General features: G+C 45.2%; 1 pseudogene and 1 gene segment (V, D, J or C); one reads left to right on the top strand and one right to left on the bottom strand.

The window, feature by feature from the left end:
* Positions 1-18,461, top strand: part of LOC148149271 (centrosome-associated protein 350-like) — a 1,440,514-nt pseudogene that overhangs the window by 731,422 nt on the left and 690,631 nt on the right.
* LOC148149275 (Ig kappa chain V region Mem5-like) lies at positions 241-11,861 on the bottom strand. The segment is given in 4 exon segments: positions 241-949; positions 10,665-10,698; positions 11,307-11,605; positions 11,774-11,861. Coding segments are annotated over 4 exon segments (711 nt in total).

The following is an 18,461-nucleotide window of genomic DNA, read 5'->3' as shown; positions in this document are numbered from 1 at the left end:
CACTTCATACATCCTTTCCCTGAGGTTTCAGCTCTGGCCATTCCCAAAGCAGACAAAAGACAGAGACTGAATCGTCTTCATCGTCTTCATCTTTATTCCTTTTTCCAGATTGACATTGACAGAAAACAGACTGCAATTAACAGCCCAGACAGAGGAAGCTGCACAAATTCACAGCCAGAATGGAGCTTGAGGAAAACATTTGTGGAGATTTTCTCAATAACATAAGAATTCTGTCCCTTTAAACAGTGACAGAAGCTTAAATTCGAACTGGTGGCTGAGCAGGAAGGAGATCTGGTTTACTGAAGCAGAGACTTCTGAGGTTCACATTGTTTTGTACAGCTGACAGTTTTCAGCATCTTCGAGAGGTTTTACTTGGTATCACTAGTCTTCACTGTCCAATCAAATACTCCTAGAACAGGGGGCATCGGGTTTGATACAGAGTAAAGCTTGTTTTAGATTATCCCAAAGACCTGCCTTAACCCTTGAACCTCAGAAGTGTCGCCAAGCCAATCCCAAGAAGGATGAGAGTTGAAATTCAGTGCTGACAATGACCTTTGCCCTGCCAGCTCAGCCCTGTTCTATTTAAAGTTGTGTCTCCTCTGTGGACTGTCTCAAACACTCTACACACATTCTGATCTCCTGATGCTCTTGCTGAGGGGGGAGGGGAGGGTCACATGGGTGAGGGCACAGGAGAACCGAGCATTGGATTCCCAGTCAGACCCAGAGAGGGTCAGCAGGCTGCTGACACTGTAGGTGCTGTCTGAAGCTCGCAGGTAGTTGCTGGTCTGAACCCCGTCCGAAATGACTGCACCATCCTTCTTCCACTGCACCTCCAGCTCATCGGGATAGAAGTGATTGGCAAGGCACACCAGGGTGGCAGTGCCCTTGGCATTGACCTGCTCCGGGGAGGGGGGCAGCAGGGTCAGCTTGGGCTGAGAGTTTTCACGGCCTGGAAGACAAGAGAAACATTTTTAATCCCTGCCATTCAAAGGGAATTCAACTCTGAACATTCACTGGCAAAACAATCCATTTGAATATTTGTCTCCAATACCTAACAAACCCCATAAAAGGACAGGGACTTTTAAAATTGCTTCTTGGGATGTGGGTGTCACTGGCAGGGCCAGCATTTATTGCCCATCCCGAATTGCCCCTGAGAAGGTGATGGTGAAAAAGAAGGGAGAGTTTTGGACCATCATTTATGGAATGAATGTGGGCAGCTGGAAGGGCTATCAATGGGGGAACATTTCAGTGACAGTGATCAGAACTCAGTGAGATTGAGAGGAGGGATGGAAATGGAGAACCATGGAGCAAGTGTAAAAGTTTTCATTTGGGAACAAACCATTTTACTGAACTGGGCAGGGATTGGGTAAAAGTGGCTGAAAGACAAAATTCAGGGGTGAAATTTACCAAGACCTGAGGAAAGCAAAGAGCTGACAGGATGAAATGTGACCAAATGAATTCTGGGAAATCCCAGTGATGTTTTATTGTCACAAAAAGAACAAGAGAATGAAGGAATGTATGAGGGCCATTCGAGAGCAGGAAGGGAACTTGTGTGCAGTGGTGGGAGATGGAGCAATGGTTCCTCCTGAAAACTTCCGGTTTGTTTTCACAAAAGAGAGGGACAAAGCAGTAACTGTAGTTCAGGAGGAGGACTGTGCAATATTGGAACAGCATCTTTCACATCTGAAAGATTCCCAGTTCATCCAATGAAAAGAAAGATTCATACTGTCCCAAAGATATTTGCAGACAGTGTGGGACTTGTTTGAAATGAGGTCACTGTTGTAATGAAGGAAATGTGGAAGCCAGATTGTACACAGCAAGATCCCAAAAGCAACAATGAACCAAGGAACATTTTGAATGATGTTTGTTCAGGGATAAATATCAGCCTGAGTACGATTCAAAGAGAAAGTAACTGGAACAGTTGGATCGAAAATGAGAAAATGAAAGTTGAAGGAGATAATAGGATTACTGGTTAGTGGTTACTGATTACTAGAAAATAAAAGGAAAGGGACAGAGTATTGTGAATATCATATTATACTGAGGAAACTTAAAAGTGCAGGGAAGCTCAATACTAGAACAAGGCTTAAAGGCTTTGTCTCTTAACGCATGAACCATTCGGAATAATGTCGACAAAGTGGTACCATACAAACCAATGTAAATAAAGCTTCCGATGAATTTAAAGTAATTAAAGAACGTAGGGGCTCAGGACAATTTATTAAAGCATCCAGACCAAGTAATAGGATAAAGAGTATGGAAAGGATCAGGAATCGAACTTGAGGCACCGCAGGGTGGAATGGTGGATCAGTGGTTAGCACTGCTGTCTCACAGCTCCGGAGACACAGACTCAATTCCAACTGACTGTCTGTGTGGGATTGACACATTCTCCACGTGTCCACTTGGGTTTCCTCCCATTGTCACAAAGAAGTGTAGGTTAGGAGGATTATCCATGGGAATTGTAGGGTGGGTGGGGTGCTTTTTGGAGGGTCAGTCTGGGCTGAATGGCCTGCTTCCACACTGTAGGGATTCTGTGATTTCTAAAGGAGATAACTATGAGAAGGAGGCAGTCAGTGCATGACTGAGGGTGTTGTACTTCGATGCATCGAGTATATGAAACAAGGTAAATGAGCCTGTAGTGCAGGGACATGGCTGCAAGGGGATCAGGGCTGGGAACGAAATATCCAGGGATGCACATCCTATTGAAAGGAAATGTGAGGTGATAGAGGGTCAAGTGTGAAGGAAGAACTGAAGATAATCCTTGTTAGTCAGGAAATGGTCTTGGAGAAGCTGATGCTATCAAAACTTAATATGTCCCCAGGGCCTGATGCTCTGCAACTCAGAGTCCTTCTGAAAGTGGGTGTAGAAATAGTGGGCACTTGGTGATCATTTTCTGGCATTCTGTAGATTCTGACAGAGTTCCAATGGACTAGACAGTATCCAATATAACCCCACTTTTTAATAAAAGGAGGGAGAGTGAAAATGAGGAATTATACATGAGGAAAACACCAGAATCAGTTATTAAAGATATAATAACCGAGCATTTGGAAAGCAGTGACAGGATCAGTCCAAGTCAGCATGGATTTACGAAAGGGAAATCAGGCCTGACACATCTTCTAGAAGTTTTTGAGGATGTGATCAGTTGAGAGTGGACAAGGCTGAATCAGTGGACAACAAAAATAAAAATTGAGAAAAATTTTGGCAGATCTGGCAGTATCTGTGGAGAACAATCGAAGTTAGAGTTTCAGATTGAGTGACCCTCCCTCAGAATTCAGTGGATAGTGTGTATCTGGAATTTCAAAAGGCTTTTGACAAGGTCCCATACAAGAGATTAGTGAGTTACATTAAATCTCATGGTATTGGAGGTAATGTATTGACATGGAGGGAGAACTCGTTGTCAGATAGAAAGCAGAGAGTTGGAATAAATGGGTCCTTCTCAGAGTGGCAGGCAGTGATGAGTGGGGTACCGCAGGGTTCAGTGCTGGGACCCCAGCTGTCCACAATATACATAAATGATATGGACAAAGGAATTGAATGCAATCCCTGCAAACTTGCAGATGACACGAAGCTGTGTGGTGTGAGGAGGATGCTAAGAGGCTGCAGGGTTAATTGGACAAGTACCTTTGCTGGCTACTTTGCTGGCTAAGTGGACAAGTGCTTGGCAAATGCAATATAATGTGGGTAAATGTGAGATCATCCACTTTGGTGGTGAACAGGAAGTCAGATTATTAATGAATGGTGAAAGTTTAGGAAAAGGTGAGGTGTAATGTGAGCTGGGTGTCCTGGTGGAACAGTCACTGAAAGGTGGCATGGAGGTGCAGCAGGCAGTGAGGAAAGCTAATGGTATGTTGGCCTTCACAGTGAGAGGATTTGTGTATTGGAGTAAGGATGTCTTGCAGAATTATACAGGGCCTTGGTGAGGCCTCACCTTGAGTATTGTGTGCAGTTTTGGTCTCCTAGTCTGAGGAAGGACATTCTTGCTATTGAGGGAGTCCAGCGAAGGTCCATGAGACTGATTCCTGGGACAGCAGGAGTGACATATGATCGACTGGGCTTGTACTCACTGGGATTTAGAAGAATGAGGGGAATCTCACAGAATCATGTAAAATCCTGATGGGATTTGACAGGCTCGATGCTGGAAGAATGTTCCCGATATTAGGGAAATCCAAAACTCAGGGTCAAAGGTCACAAATACGAGCTAGGTTATTCAGATGTTGTGAACCTGTGGAATTCTCTACCACAGAAAGGTCGTGGGGCTAGTTTGTTAGACATATGTCAAGAGGGATGTGGCACTTGCAGCTAAAAGGATCAAGGGATATGGGGGAGAGTGGGAATGGGATACGGAGAGTGCATAATCAGTCATGATCATATTGAATGGTGGTGCAGGCTCTCAGAGCTAAATAGCCTAGTCCTGCAGCAAGTTTCTATGTTTCCACATTTCTAATGATCTGTAGATGGGCAGGTTGGGGTGTTGGGGAGTGGTTTACTCTATCAGTTAGAATTGAAATTACATTGACAGCAAGAGGAAATATAATGTTAGAATGCATAGAATCTGTGAAAGTCAACTTAAGAAACCACAAAGAAACGAAAACCCTGATGGGAGTTATGTACAAACCTCCTCGCGGTAATCGGGATGTGGATCAGAAAATAAATCAGGAGATAGAAAACGCATGTAAGAAAGGGATTATTACAATAGTCATGGGGACTGTAATATGCACGTGGACTAGGAAAATCAGGCTGGGAATGGATCTCAAGGAAAGGAATTCATGGAATGTCTACGAGAGGCTTCTTTGGAACAGTTTGTGGTAGAGCCCCTAAGAAACAGGTAATTCCGGATTCGGTGATGTGTAATGAGACAGCCCTGATTGGGGAGCTGAAGGTGAATGAACCCTGAGGAGGCAGTGACCATAATGTGTTAGAATTCACCCTGCAGTTCGAGAGTGAGAAGCTGGAATTCGATGTAGTAGTAGGAGTTAATGACAAGTTAGACAAAGGAGAGCCAATGGACATGATCTATTTGGATTTCCAGAAGGCCTTTGACAAGTTGCCACACAGGAGGCTGCTAAATAACATAAAAGCCCATGGGGTTTGGGGCCCGGTACTGGCATGGATAGAGAGTGGAAATAAGTGGGTCCTTAGCAGGATGGCAGCTGGTGCCTCATGCAGTTCAGCAGGGGGCAGTGTTGGGACCTCAACTATTCATGTAAAAATTAATTATATATTAACGATCTGGAAAAAGGAACTGAGGGCATTGTTGGTAAATTTGCTGATGACACAAAGATGAGGGGAGGGACAGGCAGAGTTGAGGAAGCAGGGAGGCTGCAGAAGGACTTGGAAAGGCTCAGAGAGTGGGCAAAGAAGTGGCTGATGTAATACAATATGAAAAAGTGTGAGGTTATGCCCTTTGGTTGGAAGAATAGAAGCTCAAACTGTTTTCTAAATGGGGAAATTCAGAATTCTCAAGTACAAAGGGACTTGGAAATCCTCTTTCAGGTTACTCTGAAGGTGAACATTTTGGTTCAGTTATCAATTAGGAAGACAAATGCAATGTTATCATTCATTTCAACTGAGTTAGAATACAAGAGCAGGTATGTCCTGCTGAGGCTGTATGAGACTCTGGTCAGACTGCATTTGGAATATTGTGAACAGTTTTGGGACCCATATCTAAGGAGGGATGTGCTTGTATTGGAGGAGGTCCAGAGGAGGTTTATAAGAATGAACTTGGGGGTGACAGCCTGGTCTGATGAGGACTCTGGCTGTGTACTTGATGGAGTTGAGAAGGACATGGGGAGATCACATTGAAACTAATAGAATAATGAGAGGCCTGGATAGAGTGGACGTGGAGAAGATGTTTCCACAAGGAAGAGAAAATTGGACCAGTGAGCACAGCCGCAGAGTTAAAGGATAACCCATTACTGTGGTGGTGAAGTCATTGAGTGTATTCACGACAGACATTGATAGGTTCTTGACTGGCAAGGCAATCAAACATAATGGGAAGAAGGCAAGACAATGGTCTTGAGAAACACATCAGCCATGACCAAATGGCACAGAAGACTTGATGGGGTGAATGGCCTAATTCTGATATTTTTGAAGAGACTCTGCAAAACTCAAGAACACTGAAAGCACTGGATTGTGAGCCCTGCTGGAGCTGTTTGTCATCAGAACTTTGCCAAGAGGTAATCAGGGAATGGAGAGAGGTTCATCTTGTTCCATGTGGGAACTTCAGGATGCTTCCCAACTCCTGGAATACCATTAGTACAGGAAGTGTGGTCAGTGACAGCAGTTGGAGCTCTGGGTTTCGGAGCTTGAGCAGCAGCTGGTGTCAGTGTGGAGTGTCCGTGAGGCTGAGAGCTCCGTGGAGAGCACGTTTCTAGATGTGGTCACTCTGCAGCTTCAGAGTATGCAGGGAGAGAGGGAATGGGGGAGCAGCAGACAGTCCAAAAGGATCAGGCAGCTAGTACAGGAATCCCCTGAATGCATCCCTCTCTCCAATTGGGATTCAGTTCAGAATCCTGATGAGAATGATTGTTCATCTGGGGAATGTAGCCGGAGTCAAGTCTATAGCACCACGGTGGTGGTGGAGGGCTCAGCTGTACGGAGGGGGGGGGCACAAGGAAGACTGGAAGAGCGATAGTGAGAAGAGATTCGAGAGTGAGGACAATCGATAGGTGTTTATGCAGCTGCAGATGGGAATCCAGGATGGTGTGTTGTCTCCCTGGTACCAGGGTCAAGGATGTCACTGAGTTGCTGTAGAGCACCCTGAGGGGAGAGGGGGAACAGGCAACAGTCGTGGTCCACATCGGTCCCAGTGACAGAGGGAGGAAAGGAATGTAGTCTTGCAATCAGAATTTAGGGAGCTCGGGAGGAAATTAGCAGCAGGAGCTCAAAAGTAGGAATCTCTGGATTACTCCCAACGACCAATGCAAGTGAGAAAAGGAATAAGAGGATAAGACAGGTGAATGTGAGGCTGAAAAGATGGTCCAAGAGGGACGGTTTGAGATATTGGACATTGGGAATGATTCCAGGGGAGATGCGACCTCTATAGACTGGATGGGTTGCTCCTGAACAGAGCAGGAATTGAGCTTCTTGTGATGTGACTTGCTTGTGCTGTTGGAGAGGAATTAAACCAATTTGGCAGGTCTGAGGGAACCAGGAGGTAATATCAGGGAGGAACACCAAGGAAGACAGAATCCTGGGAGATAGATACATGAGAATAAGGAATAGTAACTTCTTGGGCAAGGTCAGAGTGAGGCAGAGAGTAATAAATTCTAAATTCGGTTGACTATATGGGACTGCATACATGGACAACTGGTTAGTAAGGTTAGATCAAATGGGATCCAGGGAGAGCCAGCCAATTGGTACAAAATTGGTTTGATGGTTGGAGACAGAGAGTGGTGGTAGAAGGTTATTATTCAGACTGGAAGACTGTGACCAGCGATGTGGCATAGGATTGGTTCGGGGTTCATTATTGTTCATCATTTATAGAAACAAATATGATTGGAGAGTTACAGACGCAGATTGCTCAGCGGAAATCTGATGTTGTTGTTGTAACAGATGAGGCTGAAATGAGGACAGGACTGGGTGTTCAATATTCCTGGATACAAAGCATTCAGGAAAGATAGGAGAGGGGGGAAAGGGTGAGAGGTGTAGGATTGGTTAAGGAGATCGGTGCAGAGCTCGAGAAAGAGGATGTCCCAGAGGGGTCAAGGACATAATCGATTTGGTTCAAGATAAGGAACAAAAAGGTGTAATCAGTTTTTTCAGCGCAGTCTGTAGGTCACCAGCTAATGGGAAGGATGGAGAGGAGCAAACCTGGAAGGAGTTTACAGTGAAGTGCAAACATTAGGGGGGACTTTAATTATCAGAATATAGAGTGGGATAGGAGCAGTGTGAAGGGCAGAGAGGGCCAGAGTTGTGAGAGTGTGCTCAGTGATTTTTTCTCCAGCCGTCTGTTTCCAGTCCAATGGGAATGGAGGCTCTGCTAGACGTGGATCTTGGGAATGAGGAGGCTCAAGTGGATCAAGTGTCAGTGAAAGGACATTTAGAGAAGAATGATCATTGTAACACATGGTTTAGGGAGACAGTGGAAAAGGACAAAGGACAATCCAGGGTAAAGTCAGGACCATGGATCGTATCCCATGTGTCACCTCCAAATGTCTCACACTTAGAAATTTTCATTTCTTTTTCAAACAAAATATGGATGAGTCACAAATCTAATATTTTACTGCAGTATTTCCAGTTGAGAAAGACATGGAAGTGAAGAGATTTGGGAAGTAACTGTTGATATCTTGAGAAGAGTCCTCATTACAGAAGAAGAGGTGCTGTAATCTGTTCTTAAAACTCATTAAAGTCGATAAATCCCCAGGACCGGATCAGGTCTATCGCAGCACTTTCTGGGAAACTTGGGAAGAGACAACGACACCCCTTGGTGAAATGTTTGTATCATCAACAGCCACGGGTGATGTGCTGGAAGACTGGAGCTTGAATGATGTTGTGCTGTTAGTTAATAAGATCTGCAAGGTGAGTCTGATACCAGTGGTGAGTAAGTTCTTGAAGAGATTTTGAAAGATAGGATCTACACACATTTGAAAAGACAAGGATTGATTAGGGATAATCCACATGGCTTTGTAAGTGGAAAATTGTGTCACAAATTTGATTGAGTTTTTTGAAGACATGACCAAGTTAATAACTGAAGGCAGAGTGGTAGACATTGTCTACATGGACTTTAGCAAGGCCTATGACAAGTTCCTACATGGACAACTGGTTAGTAAGGTTAGATCAAAATGGAATCCAGGAAGAGCAAGCCAATTGGTAAAAAACTGGTTTGATGGTTGGAGACAGTGTGGTGGAAGAAGGTTATTGTTCAGACTGGAAGCCTGTGACCGCGATGTGGCAAAAGGATTGGTTCGGGGTTCTTCATTGTTTGTCATTTATAAAAACAAATTGAATGAGACCATAGGGGGCATGGTTTGTGAGTTTGCAGATGACACCAAAATTGGTGGCATAGTGGGCAGTGATGAAGGCTATTTGAGAGTACATTCACATTCCATATTGAGATAATAGGGAGGTGTTACATTTTGGTACAAAAACCAGGCCAGGGTATCTCCAGTTAATTATGGGGCAATGGGGAGTGTTGTCAAAGAGGGAGATCAAGGGGTGGAGGCATATAGTGCCTTGAAATTGGAGTCACATGTGGGCAGGGTGGTGAGGAAAGCATTTAGTTACACTTGCCAGTCAGAGAATTGGGTATAGGAGTTGATCAGGGCACATTTCTGGTCACGCTGCTATTGAAAGGATGTCATTAAACTGAAGGGGGTGTAAAAAGGATGACAAGGATGTCACCGAGACTGGAGGGTTTGAGTATAAGGAGAGGCTGGTTAGGATTGGGCTATTTTCTTGGAAGGTCAGAGGCTACGGGGTGACATTTTAAAGGTTTATAAAATCATAATGGGCATAGATAAGGTGACTAGTCAAGGTCTTTTCCCCAGGGTAGGGGAGTCCAAAAATAGAGGGCAGAGGTTTAAGGTGAGAGGGGAAAGATTCAAAAGGGACCTGAGGTGCATCTCTTTCACATAGAGGGCAGTGCGTGTATTGAATGAACTGTGAGAGGAAGTCGTAGAGGCGAATCTGATTTTAACATGGATAGGAAAGGTCGACAGAAACTTTAGCCACATGCAGGCAAATAGGAATACAGGGAACAGATAAGGTGAATATTTCATGAAGGATGTGAATATTTTGCAGGTATGTTAAAAAAAAACATGGAACTTTCAAGGATGAATAATGCCAGTTATGAAAATACAACAGAGAAATTTGGACTGTCTTCCTTGGAGAAGAGAAGGCTGAGAGATGTGTTTGAGGAATTCAACATCAGGAGGGGTCTGGACAGAGTAAATAGGGAGAAAATGTTTCCAATTGAGAAAGGATTGAGAGGAGAGACCACAGATTGAAAGTAATTGGTAAAAGAAACAAAAGTGAGATGAAGAAAAACATTTTCAGCCAGAGAGTGGTTAAGGTGTGGAATGCACTGCCTGAGAGTGTGGTGGAGGCAGCTTCAATGAACATTCTGAAGGGAATGAGACTGTTATCTGAAAAGGAACAATGTGCAGGGTGACAGGGAGAAGGCAGGAGAATGACACTCAGTCAATTGCTCATTCGGAGAGCTGGTGGAATGGCCTCCTTGTGCACTGTAACAATTCTGTGATTGTGTGATTGAGCAGAGCTAAAGCTGGGGGAGGTGGGAGCTCGGTGTCTCACTGTGCTGCTGCTGCTGCTGCTGCTGCTGCTGCTGCTGCTGCTGAGGTCAGTGAGATCAGAGACTGGGACAGGGAGCCAGAGCTCACATCAAACTCTGCCCGTGTCTGTCACACTGAGACTGGCAGGAGGCTACTCACTGATTTCACTCCATGCTGCAGGAATGGGACCACAGGCTGCAAATGGACAAAGCTCCTCCACATGGTGAGTAAAACTAATTGACTTATATCTTACTGCTTAAAGGGAGCAGTGGAACTAAAGAAATACAGCTGTACACCCTGTTAGACACAGTGCTCCTCAATCAACCATTTCATTTACTGCAGCTCCCCACTAACACCTGCAGCATTTCAGCATTTGTGTTTTAGAAAGTGTGTTTCAGTATTGAAAGGAATAATAACAGAAGATGGAGGTTTACTTACTCAGTCTGAGCTTGGTTCCTTTACCGAACGTAAGCCACAGTGAGAGCTCCCAGTGCAGGGGCTGTACAAAAACCTCTGGTCTCTGCTTCCCTCTGTCACCCTCACCCTCTTCCTTTCTCTCTCTGTCACTCATTCACTTTCACCTTCTCCCTGTTTCTCTCTGTCTGTCACTTACTCTCACCTTCTCACTGTCTTTCTCACTGTCACTTATGTCTTCTTTTATCTCTGTTTTTCTCAAACTGTTTCTCTCTTTCTGTTGAGTCCCTGTCTCTCTGTCTAGGCTGTGTCCAGCTGGGCTTGGGAGGTTTGTGAACTTTATTTTTCAAAGTTCACCCTTGCAGTTGTTCTTCACATGTGCTCATAAGTGTAATAAGGAAACTCGAAGCTTTAAGTGAGCAGTGACTACCACAGGGACTGAATAGTGACAAGCCTGGCATGGAGCTAATTTGTTAAGTTTTGTTTACATATAACTGTGACTGTGTGTTCATTATTATATATTATGTATGGTGGTGGGATGTGTCAGCGCAGGAGGTGGGACTGTGTGTCCATTATTATATATTATACATAGCAGTGGGATGTGTCAGTACAGGCAGTGGTGCTGTGTGTATTGAGGTTTTTGTATGGCTCTGTATCACTGCACCAAGGCCAGCTCCTACTTTGCTGACAGTAATAGTCAGCGACATCCTCATTCTGAACGTTGCTGATTGTCAGGGTGAAGTGTGTGCTGGACACTTCCGTCCCGGTGAATCTGTCGGAGACTCCTGTGTATCGTGCTACTGCATTGTAGATCAGGAGAGAGGGTTTCTGTCCTTCTCGCTGCTGGAACCATTCAACATCAGTCGTGGCACTCTGACTGGATTTACAGGTGAGTGTTGCGGTCTGGCCCAGTCCCACTGACAGCACCGGGGGAGACTGGGTCATGACGGTGTCTCCGCTGATACCTGAGGGGTCAGAGAGAAACACAGTGAAGTCAGAACTGTCACAAAAAAAGACTATCAAATGAGAGATTGTTGAAGACACTGAGCATTTTCTCTTCAATCACAATCAGTGGAACTGAAGTAAAATGGAGAGTTAAAGATTCAGATTGGAAGGAGAGATTGCTGATGTACCTGCGATGCAGAATGCCAGGGGCCAGATCAGCTGGATGTGTGAAATCATGGTGTGTGCTCCTGTCCCTGCGCCTGGTTCCTGATAAACTCTCCCTTCACTGGGCTCTGCTTTATAAAGCTGCAGCCTGTGAGAGTCTGACTGGGTGTTCCTCAGTATGTAAATGGCATCGGGCAGAGAGAGCCACGTCAGCCGCCCACACTTCCTCTTCTCTCTCTCTCTCTCTCTTGCTCATCCTTCCAAACTTCCTCCATCTCTTTTCCCTTTTTTCTCTTTCTCCCCTTTCTCTTGTATATGTTCCTGTCATTCATTGACTTACTCCCTCTTTTTCTATTTCCATTTCTGACTCTGTTCTCTCCCAATTATATAACCACTTCTATCTTTCCCTTTTTCCATGTATGTTTGACACTCTGTTTATCTCCCTCTCTTTCTGTGTTGGTTGATCTCTCTCTCTCTCTCCCTTATCATCCATTGCTCTCCTTCACTTATCTATCCACCTGTTTCCTCACTTGTTCTCTCCTCATACCCTCAGTCTTTCATTCTCTCACTCTCTCTTTGTCTCTGTCCCTCCCTCCTGTCACTCTCTAATTGATCTCTATAGCAGGCGCTATTCCTGGACATTGGAACACTGAGTCCTGGGGTAGCAGTTAAATGCCTTGCCCTCTCACTCAATCTCACAATGTGAACTTTCTTTCTCTCTCTCTCTCTCTTTCTCTCTGTGTGTTTTCTGTCCCTCTCTCAATCAGAAGCTCAATGACATGAACAGCATTTAACAAATCTATCCAGGTCATCAATGATCTAACAATACTAATCCCAGCTTGGCGTTGAGGGCGAGGATCAGCCATGATCATATTGAGTGATAGAGCAGCCTCACAGGGCGAAACCCTAACCCTAACCCTAACCCTAACCCTACTCCTGCTCCCTGTTTCTATCTTTGTATGTCTGTGTTATCTTCAATCTGCCCCTGGGTATTGATTCCTCTGCTTATGGAAAAATTGCCTTCCTGTCCACTCTATCTCTGCCCCTCATAATCTTATAGCCCTTTTGCAGGTTCCTTCTCAACCTTCACTGCTCCAAGAGAAACAATCCCAGCCTTTCCAATCCTTCCTCATAGCTCAGACCCTCCAGGCCAGGCAGTATCCTGGGAAATCTGCTCTGCACCCTCTTGAGTACAGTCATGTCCTTCTCATAATGCGGTGACCAGAACCTGTCTGTCTGTCTCTCTCACTCGATTCCCTTTACCCCTAGTCTCACACTCATCTGTCTTTTTCTCTCTCCTTTCTATTCTTCTCTCTCAGTCACGCTGTCTCATACCCTATCTTTCTCTCTCTCTCTCTCTATTCTTCAACCTTACCGTCTCTATCTCCCTCTATTTTGCTCTCTCTCTCCCTTCATTCATCTTACATTGCCTCAGATTCTCTCTATCCCTTTCTCTGTTTCACACTCTGTCCTTCTATCTCTATCTTTCTGACTGTCTCTCTCTCTCTCACACACACACACACACACACACTCTGCCTCTCTCTTTCTCAGAATGTCCCAGTTGGCAACATTTAATACAGGGTAAATCTCCCTCTGCTCTGCCTCACTAATGGATGTTAACTCTTGACCCCAGAAGCATGTCTTTTCCTGGAGTAAGGCCCCATTTCTCACATTGACGAGGCATCAGCCTGTCTCAGGAAGATGGACAGATTCTTGTCAAATGAAAGGCAGTTCTGTGATGTTGGCCTATTCTCACTGGGGACTGGTTTGGATACAAACCTCATTCCATGAAAGCCCAGCAGAGAGAGGAGATCCTCAGGCCATCAGTGTGAGCTGGAGGGATAGGACAGGCTCTGACCTACTGATCCATCCACACCATTGTCCAATCCCTTCCCTTCTCCTTCCCCTTCCACAGTCAGGTTCTGGAATGAAGCCAAGACCATCACACAATTACCACAGAAAGGAACTGAGGCCCACACCTACCATGGTATCCATGACCCATTGTATCCTCCAATAGCGAACAGGAAACATGGAATTCATTCCAACTAGTCCATCATATACAGACTATTAAACATGGGCCTCTTTGCCACTGAACTCTCTCATGGAGATGAGTAAATATGGACCTTCTTCCCACTGAACACTCCAACAGAAATGAGCGAACATGGACCTTATTCCTGTTGGGCCTTCCAATAGAAACCAGGAAAGAAAGGCCTCCATTTCATTGGACTCTCCAGTGAATATGGACCAGTTTCAAACTGGACCCTCCAACAGAGACCAGTAAACATGCGTCTTCTTGCAACTGGATCCTCCTATAGAGACCAGTTAACATGGATCACATTGGCGTAGCAAGTTTGGAACTTCGGAATGAGGAGCAGGAATAGGTAATTCAGCCCTTCAAGCCCATTTGCCGTTTAACATGACCATGTCTAATCTTATCCTCATTTCCACTTTCCAGACTGCTCCCTATTGCCCTCTATCCTGCTTTTAATGAGAAAGATACCTGTTTCTTTCTTTAATCTGTTGATTGATTCTGCCTTCACTGCACTCTGGGGACAGTGACTTCTACAGATTCACAACACTCTGAGAGAAGGAGTTACAATAGAACAGAATCCCTACAGTATGGAAACAGGCCATTCGGCCCAACAAGTCTACAACGACCCTTGAAAGAGCATTCCACCCAGACCCATTCCCCCTACCCTTTCCCTGTAACCCTACATTTGCCATGCCTAATAAAACAAACCTACACATCCCTGGACACTATGGGTAATTTAGCATGGCCAGTCCTCCTAGGTTGTACATCTTTAGACTATGGGAGGAAGCTGGAGCCCCCAAGTGAAACCCACGCAGACAGGGGGAGAATGTGCAAACTCCATATATTTGCCTGAGGGTGGAATCGAACTTGGGTCCCTGGCACTGTGAGGCACCACTGTACCACTGTGCCACCTGTAGTTTCTACTCATCTCAGTTTTGAACCTACCTCCTCTCACTCTATATCTATGACCTATTGTCCGAGACTGGCCCACAAGCGAGAACATCTGTTCCATGTCTGCCTTATTAATCCCCTTTAGCATCTTATATAGCTCACTCAGATCTCCCGTCATGCGACGAAATTCCAGTGAGTACATGCCCTAGCTATTTAGCCATTCCTGTACGACAGCCCTTTCATCCCGGGAATCAGTCTGGTGAACATCCTCTGAACTGCATCCAGTGCCACCACATCCTTCACCAAGTAAGGAGACCACAATTGGACACAATGCTTCAGATGTGGTCTCACCAATGCCTCACAGAATTGTAACAATATTTCTTTATTTCTGTAATCCAGTCCTTTTATAATAAATACCAAGATTCCAATTGCTGCAAGAAATACCAACATTCCAATTCCATGGGACTCAATTGGAACCTCCAACAGAGATCAGTAAACATGAGCCTCCATCCCACTGGAATGTCCAATGAACAGCAATAAGCATGGGCCTCTTTCTCACTGGACCCTCCAGTATTGGAGCTTCAAACCCCGCATCCTCTCCATCACATAGGTCTCTTATTTTAAACTCCACAACATTGTTTGCCTCTGCACGACATCATCCCCTTGACCACAGAAATCCTTATTCCTGCTCATCCCACCTCCAAACTCCATGATTCCGATGTCCTTTCTCAGCTTACTCCATTTGTGTTCCATAAATTCCAAATTGTCTGAAATGGAGTGGCCCCTTCCCTGCCTCACATGTAGGAGGAGATGGACAGATTTTATATAAGTAACGAGTTGAAACATTCTGGAAAGTGAATGTGGTCAGAATTGATCGAACTGATGATGGCTCCTGCAGTTGAATATCCTGCTGGCAAGCTCCAGCCTTTTACACACGGAATGGGGAAGTGTGTATGGTAGGGTATATATTGTAGCACTCCATGGAACTATCCCTCAGCATCAGGTGTCCCTCAGGAGGGGAGAGGGAATGTTCAGGGTCCTGAGCTCCATTCCCCAGCCCAGGCAGTTTGTCACCCAATGAATGAATGAGACGCCAATTTGGAGCCCAGGTTAGGGAACAGTCTCTGCTGTGGACCCAGGTTTACAAGAGGCAACTAGAGATTGAGCTGAAAAGGAAAGGTTTGCTGGGTTATGGAGAGAGAGGGGCAGTGGGATTAATTGGACCACTCACAGACATGATGGGCTGAATGGCCACCCCCGTGCTAGGGGGAGCAGATTTCGGATTGGATTGAGAAGGAACTTCTTCACCCAGAGGGTTGAGAATCTATGGAATTCCCTGCTCAGCAGAGTTGTTGAGGTTTCCTCAGTAAATGTTTTTGAAGCGAAGGTGGATATTTTTTGAACAGTAAAAGAATTAAGGGTGATGGTGAGGGGGCGGGTAGGGGGAGCTGAGGCCAGGAAAAGATCAGCCACAATCTTATCGAATGGCGGAGGGGGCTTGAGGGGCCAGATAGCCTACTCCTGCTCCTAGTTTTAATATCCTTATGTACTGTCAGATTCCAGGGAGTGCAGACAGTTCACAGTTTTCTCCTGTCTCAGTAACAAACGTCCAGCTGCTCCGAGCTCCTTCTTTCACTTCCTCTCTTGGTGAAGTTTCAACTTTGCGAGCTGACAGTCTTTGCACTTATTTTTTACACTGGTGCTTTCTGCTGTGGTCAGAATCTCTAATAATAAGTGTCCAATCAGTGACAATCACAGCAGCTAAGAGCAGTCAGGACTGAGGAGCCAGGCTCACTGGGAAACTCATTGGGAAGATCAAATCCATCCTTTGCAGATCCCACTAAAAACTTCATCCCTCTCCCTGAGCACTGTCTGCTGCTCAACCAGACTCTTTACAAAAACAGAACAGTTCTAAAAAAGGTTCACTTGACCAAAATGTTAACTCTGCTTTCTCTCCTCAGATGATGCCAGACCTGCTGAGCTTTTCCAGCAATTTCTGTTTCTGTTTCTCATTTACAGCCACCACAGCTTTTTCAGCTTTTATTTAGTATCAGACTCCTTGCTATCTTGGCCTTATCTTTGAGGCTGATCTGAGCCCCAAATCCTCCATGTCACAAAGATCACCCACTGAAAATCTCTTTGCTTTGGGACTCCAAACATGATCAATCCAATGTTGTTCTGGCCCACATCACAGCCACTGCCCTCTGTAAACTTCAGCTCATCCCAAACTCTGCTGCGCATATCTAAACTTGCACCAAGTCCCATCCCCATCCCCCATCATCCTCGCTAACCGACATTGGCTCCCAGTCCAACAACATCTCGATTTACAAATTCTCATCCTTATTCTCAAACCCTACCTGTCCTTCAACCCTCCCTATCTCTGTAACCTCCTCCTAGCTGCCTCATTCAGTGTGGTTAGCAATCTTGCATATATGGCTGTCTAATCCTTAATGCACATCATTGAGAGATATTGTGAAACACTGAGGTCCCAGCACAGATCCCTGGGGACACCACTATTCACATCTTGCTCATTGGAGAGCACACACATTATCCTTCCTCTCTGCCTCCTGCCTCCAAACTAATTCCTGATCCAAGGCAAATGTGTTTTCTCAATCAATATGTTTCCATGTTGATGAATAGTCTCTCAAACAGTGAAACTCGTAGCAGGAGTAGCCCTTGGAGCTTGTTCCGCCATTCAATGTGACAATGACTGATCATCCAACACAATCGACTGTTCCCACTTTGTCCCTGTAACCTTTGAACCGTTTCACCCTGAGAACTATATCGTGCCCTTTCTCGAAAGCATTCAGCGGTTTGAGCTCAATTTCTTTCAGTGACAGAAACTTCCACAGGCTTCCCATTCACTGAATGAAAACATTTCTCTCCATCTCAGCCCTACATGGCCTTTCCCGTATCCTTAAATTGTAATCTTTGGTTCTGGACTCCCCAGTTATCAGGAACATCCTGCCTTATCCTGTTAGGATTTTTGAGTTTTCAATGTGACCCCCCCTCAATCTTCTAAACTCCAGTGAATATAATCCTAACCGATCCAATTTTTCCTCAGATCTAAGTGCTGTCATCCCAGGAATCAGTCTGGTAAACCCTCGCTGCCCTCCCTCCACAGCCAGAACATCCGTCCACAGATAAGGAGAACAAAACTGCAGGCAATAGAATCATAAAGTTACACAGTACAGAAGAGGCCCTTCAGCCCATTAACTGTGTACCAGCCAAACAACACTAAACTTACACCATTCCCACTTTCCAACATGTGGCCCATAGCTTTAAATGTTACGAAATTTCAAGTGTTCATCCAAGTAGTTTTTAAAGTTTGAGAGATTTGCCACCTCACCTACCATCCCAGGCAGTGCAAACCAGACCCCCACGACTCTCTGAATGAAAACCTGCTCTTCAAATCCCCTCTAAACCTTCTGTCTTTCACATTGAATGTGTGTCAACTCTAAGTAAGGGGAAAAGATGCTTTCTATTCATTTTGCCCATTCCCTTCATACCCTTATACACCTCTATCAGGTCCCCCTTCCACCTTCTCTGCTTCAAAGAAAACAATCCGAGCTTATCCGGCCTCTCTTCATCACTGAAATGCTTCATCCCAACCAACATCCTGGTGAATACCCTCTGCATTCCCTCCAGTACAATCCCATCCTTCCGATCGCGTGGTGACCAGAACTGCACACAGTACCCCAGCTGTGGCCTAACCAAAGTTCTGTATAGCTCCAACATATCTTCCCTGGTCTTCTCATCGAAACCTGAAATGATAAAGGCAAGTGTTC

Source organism: Chiloscyllium plagiosum, unplaced genomic scaffold, assembly GCF_037043375.1.
Source record: "Chiloscyllium plagiosum isolate Xiang-an unplaced genomic scaffold, Cpla_swu_hap1 HiC_scaffold_9, whole genome shotgun sequence".
Classification (NCBI taxonomy): domain Eukaryota; kingdom Metazoa; phylum Chordata; class Chondrichthyes; order Orectolobiformes; family Hemiscylliidae; genus Chiloscyllium; species Chiloscyllium plagiosum.
The sequence above is the reverse complement of the archived record's forward strand: the minus strand, read 5'-3'. Positions and strand labels throughout refer to the sequence as shown.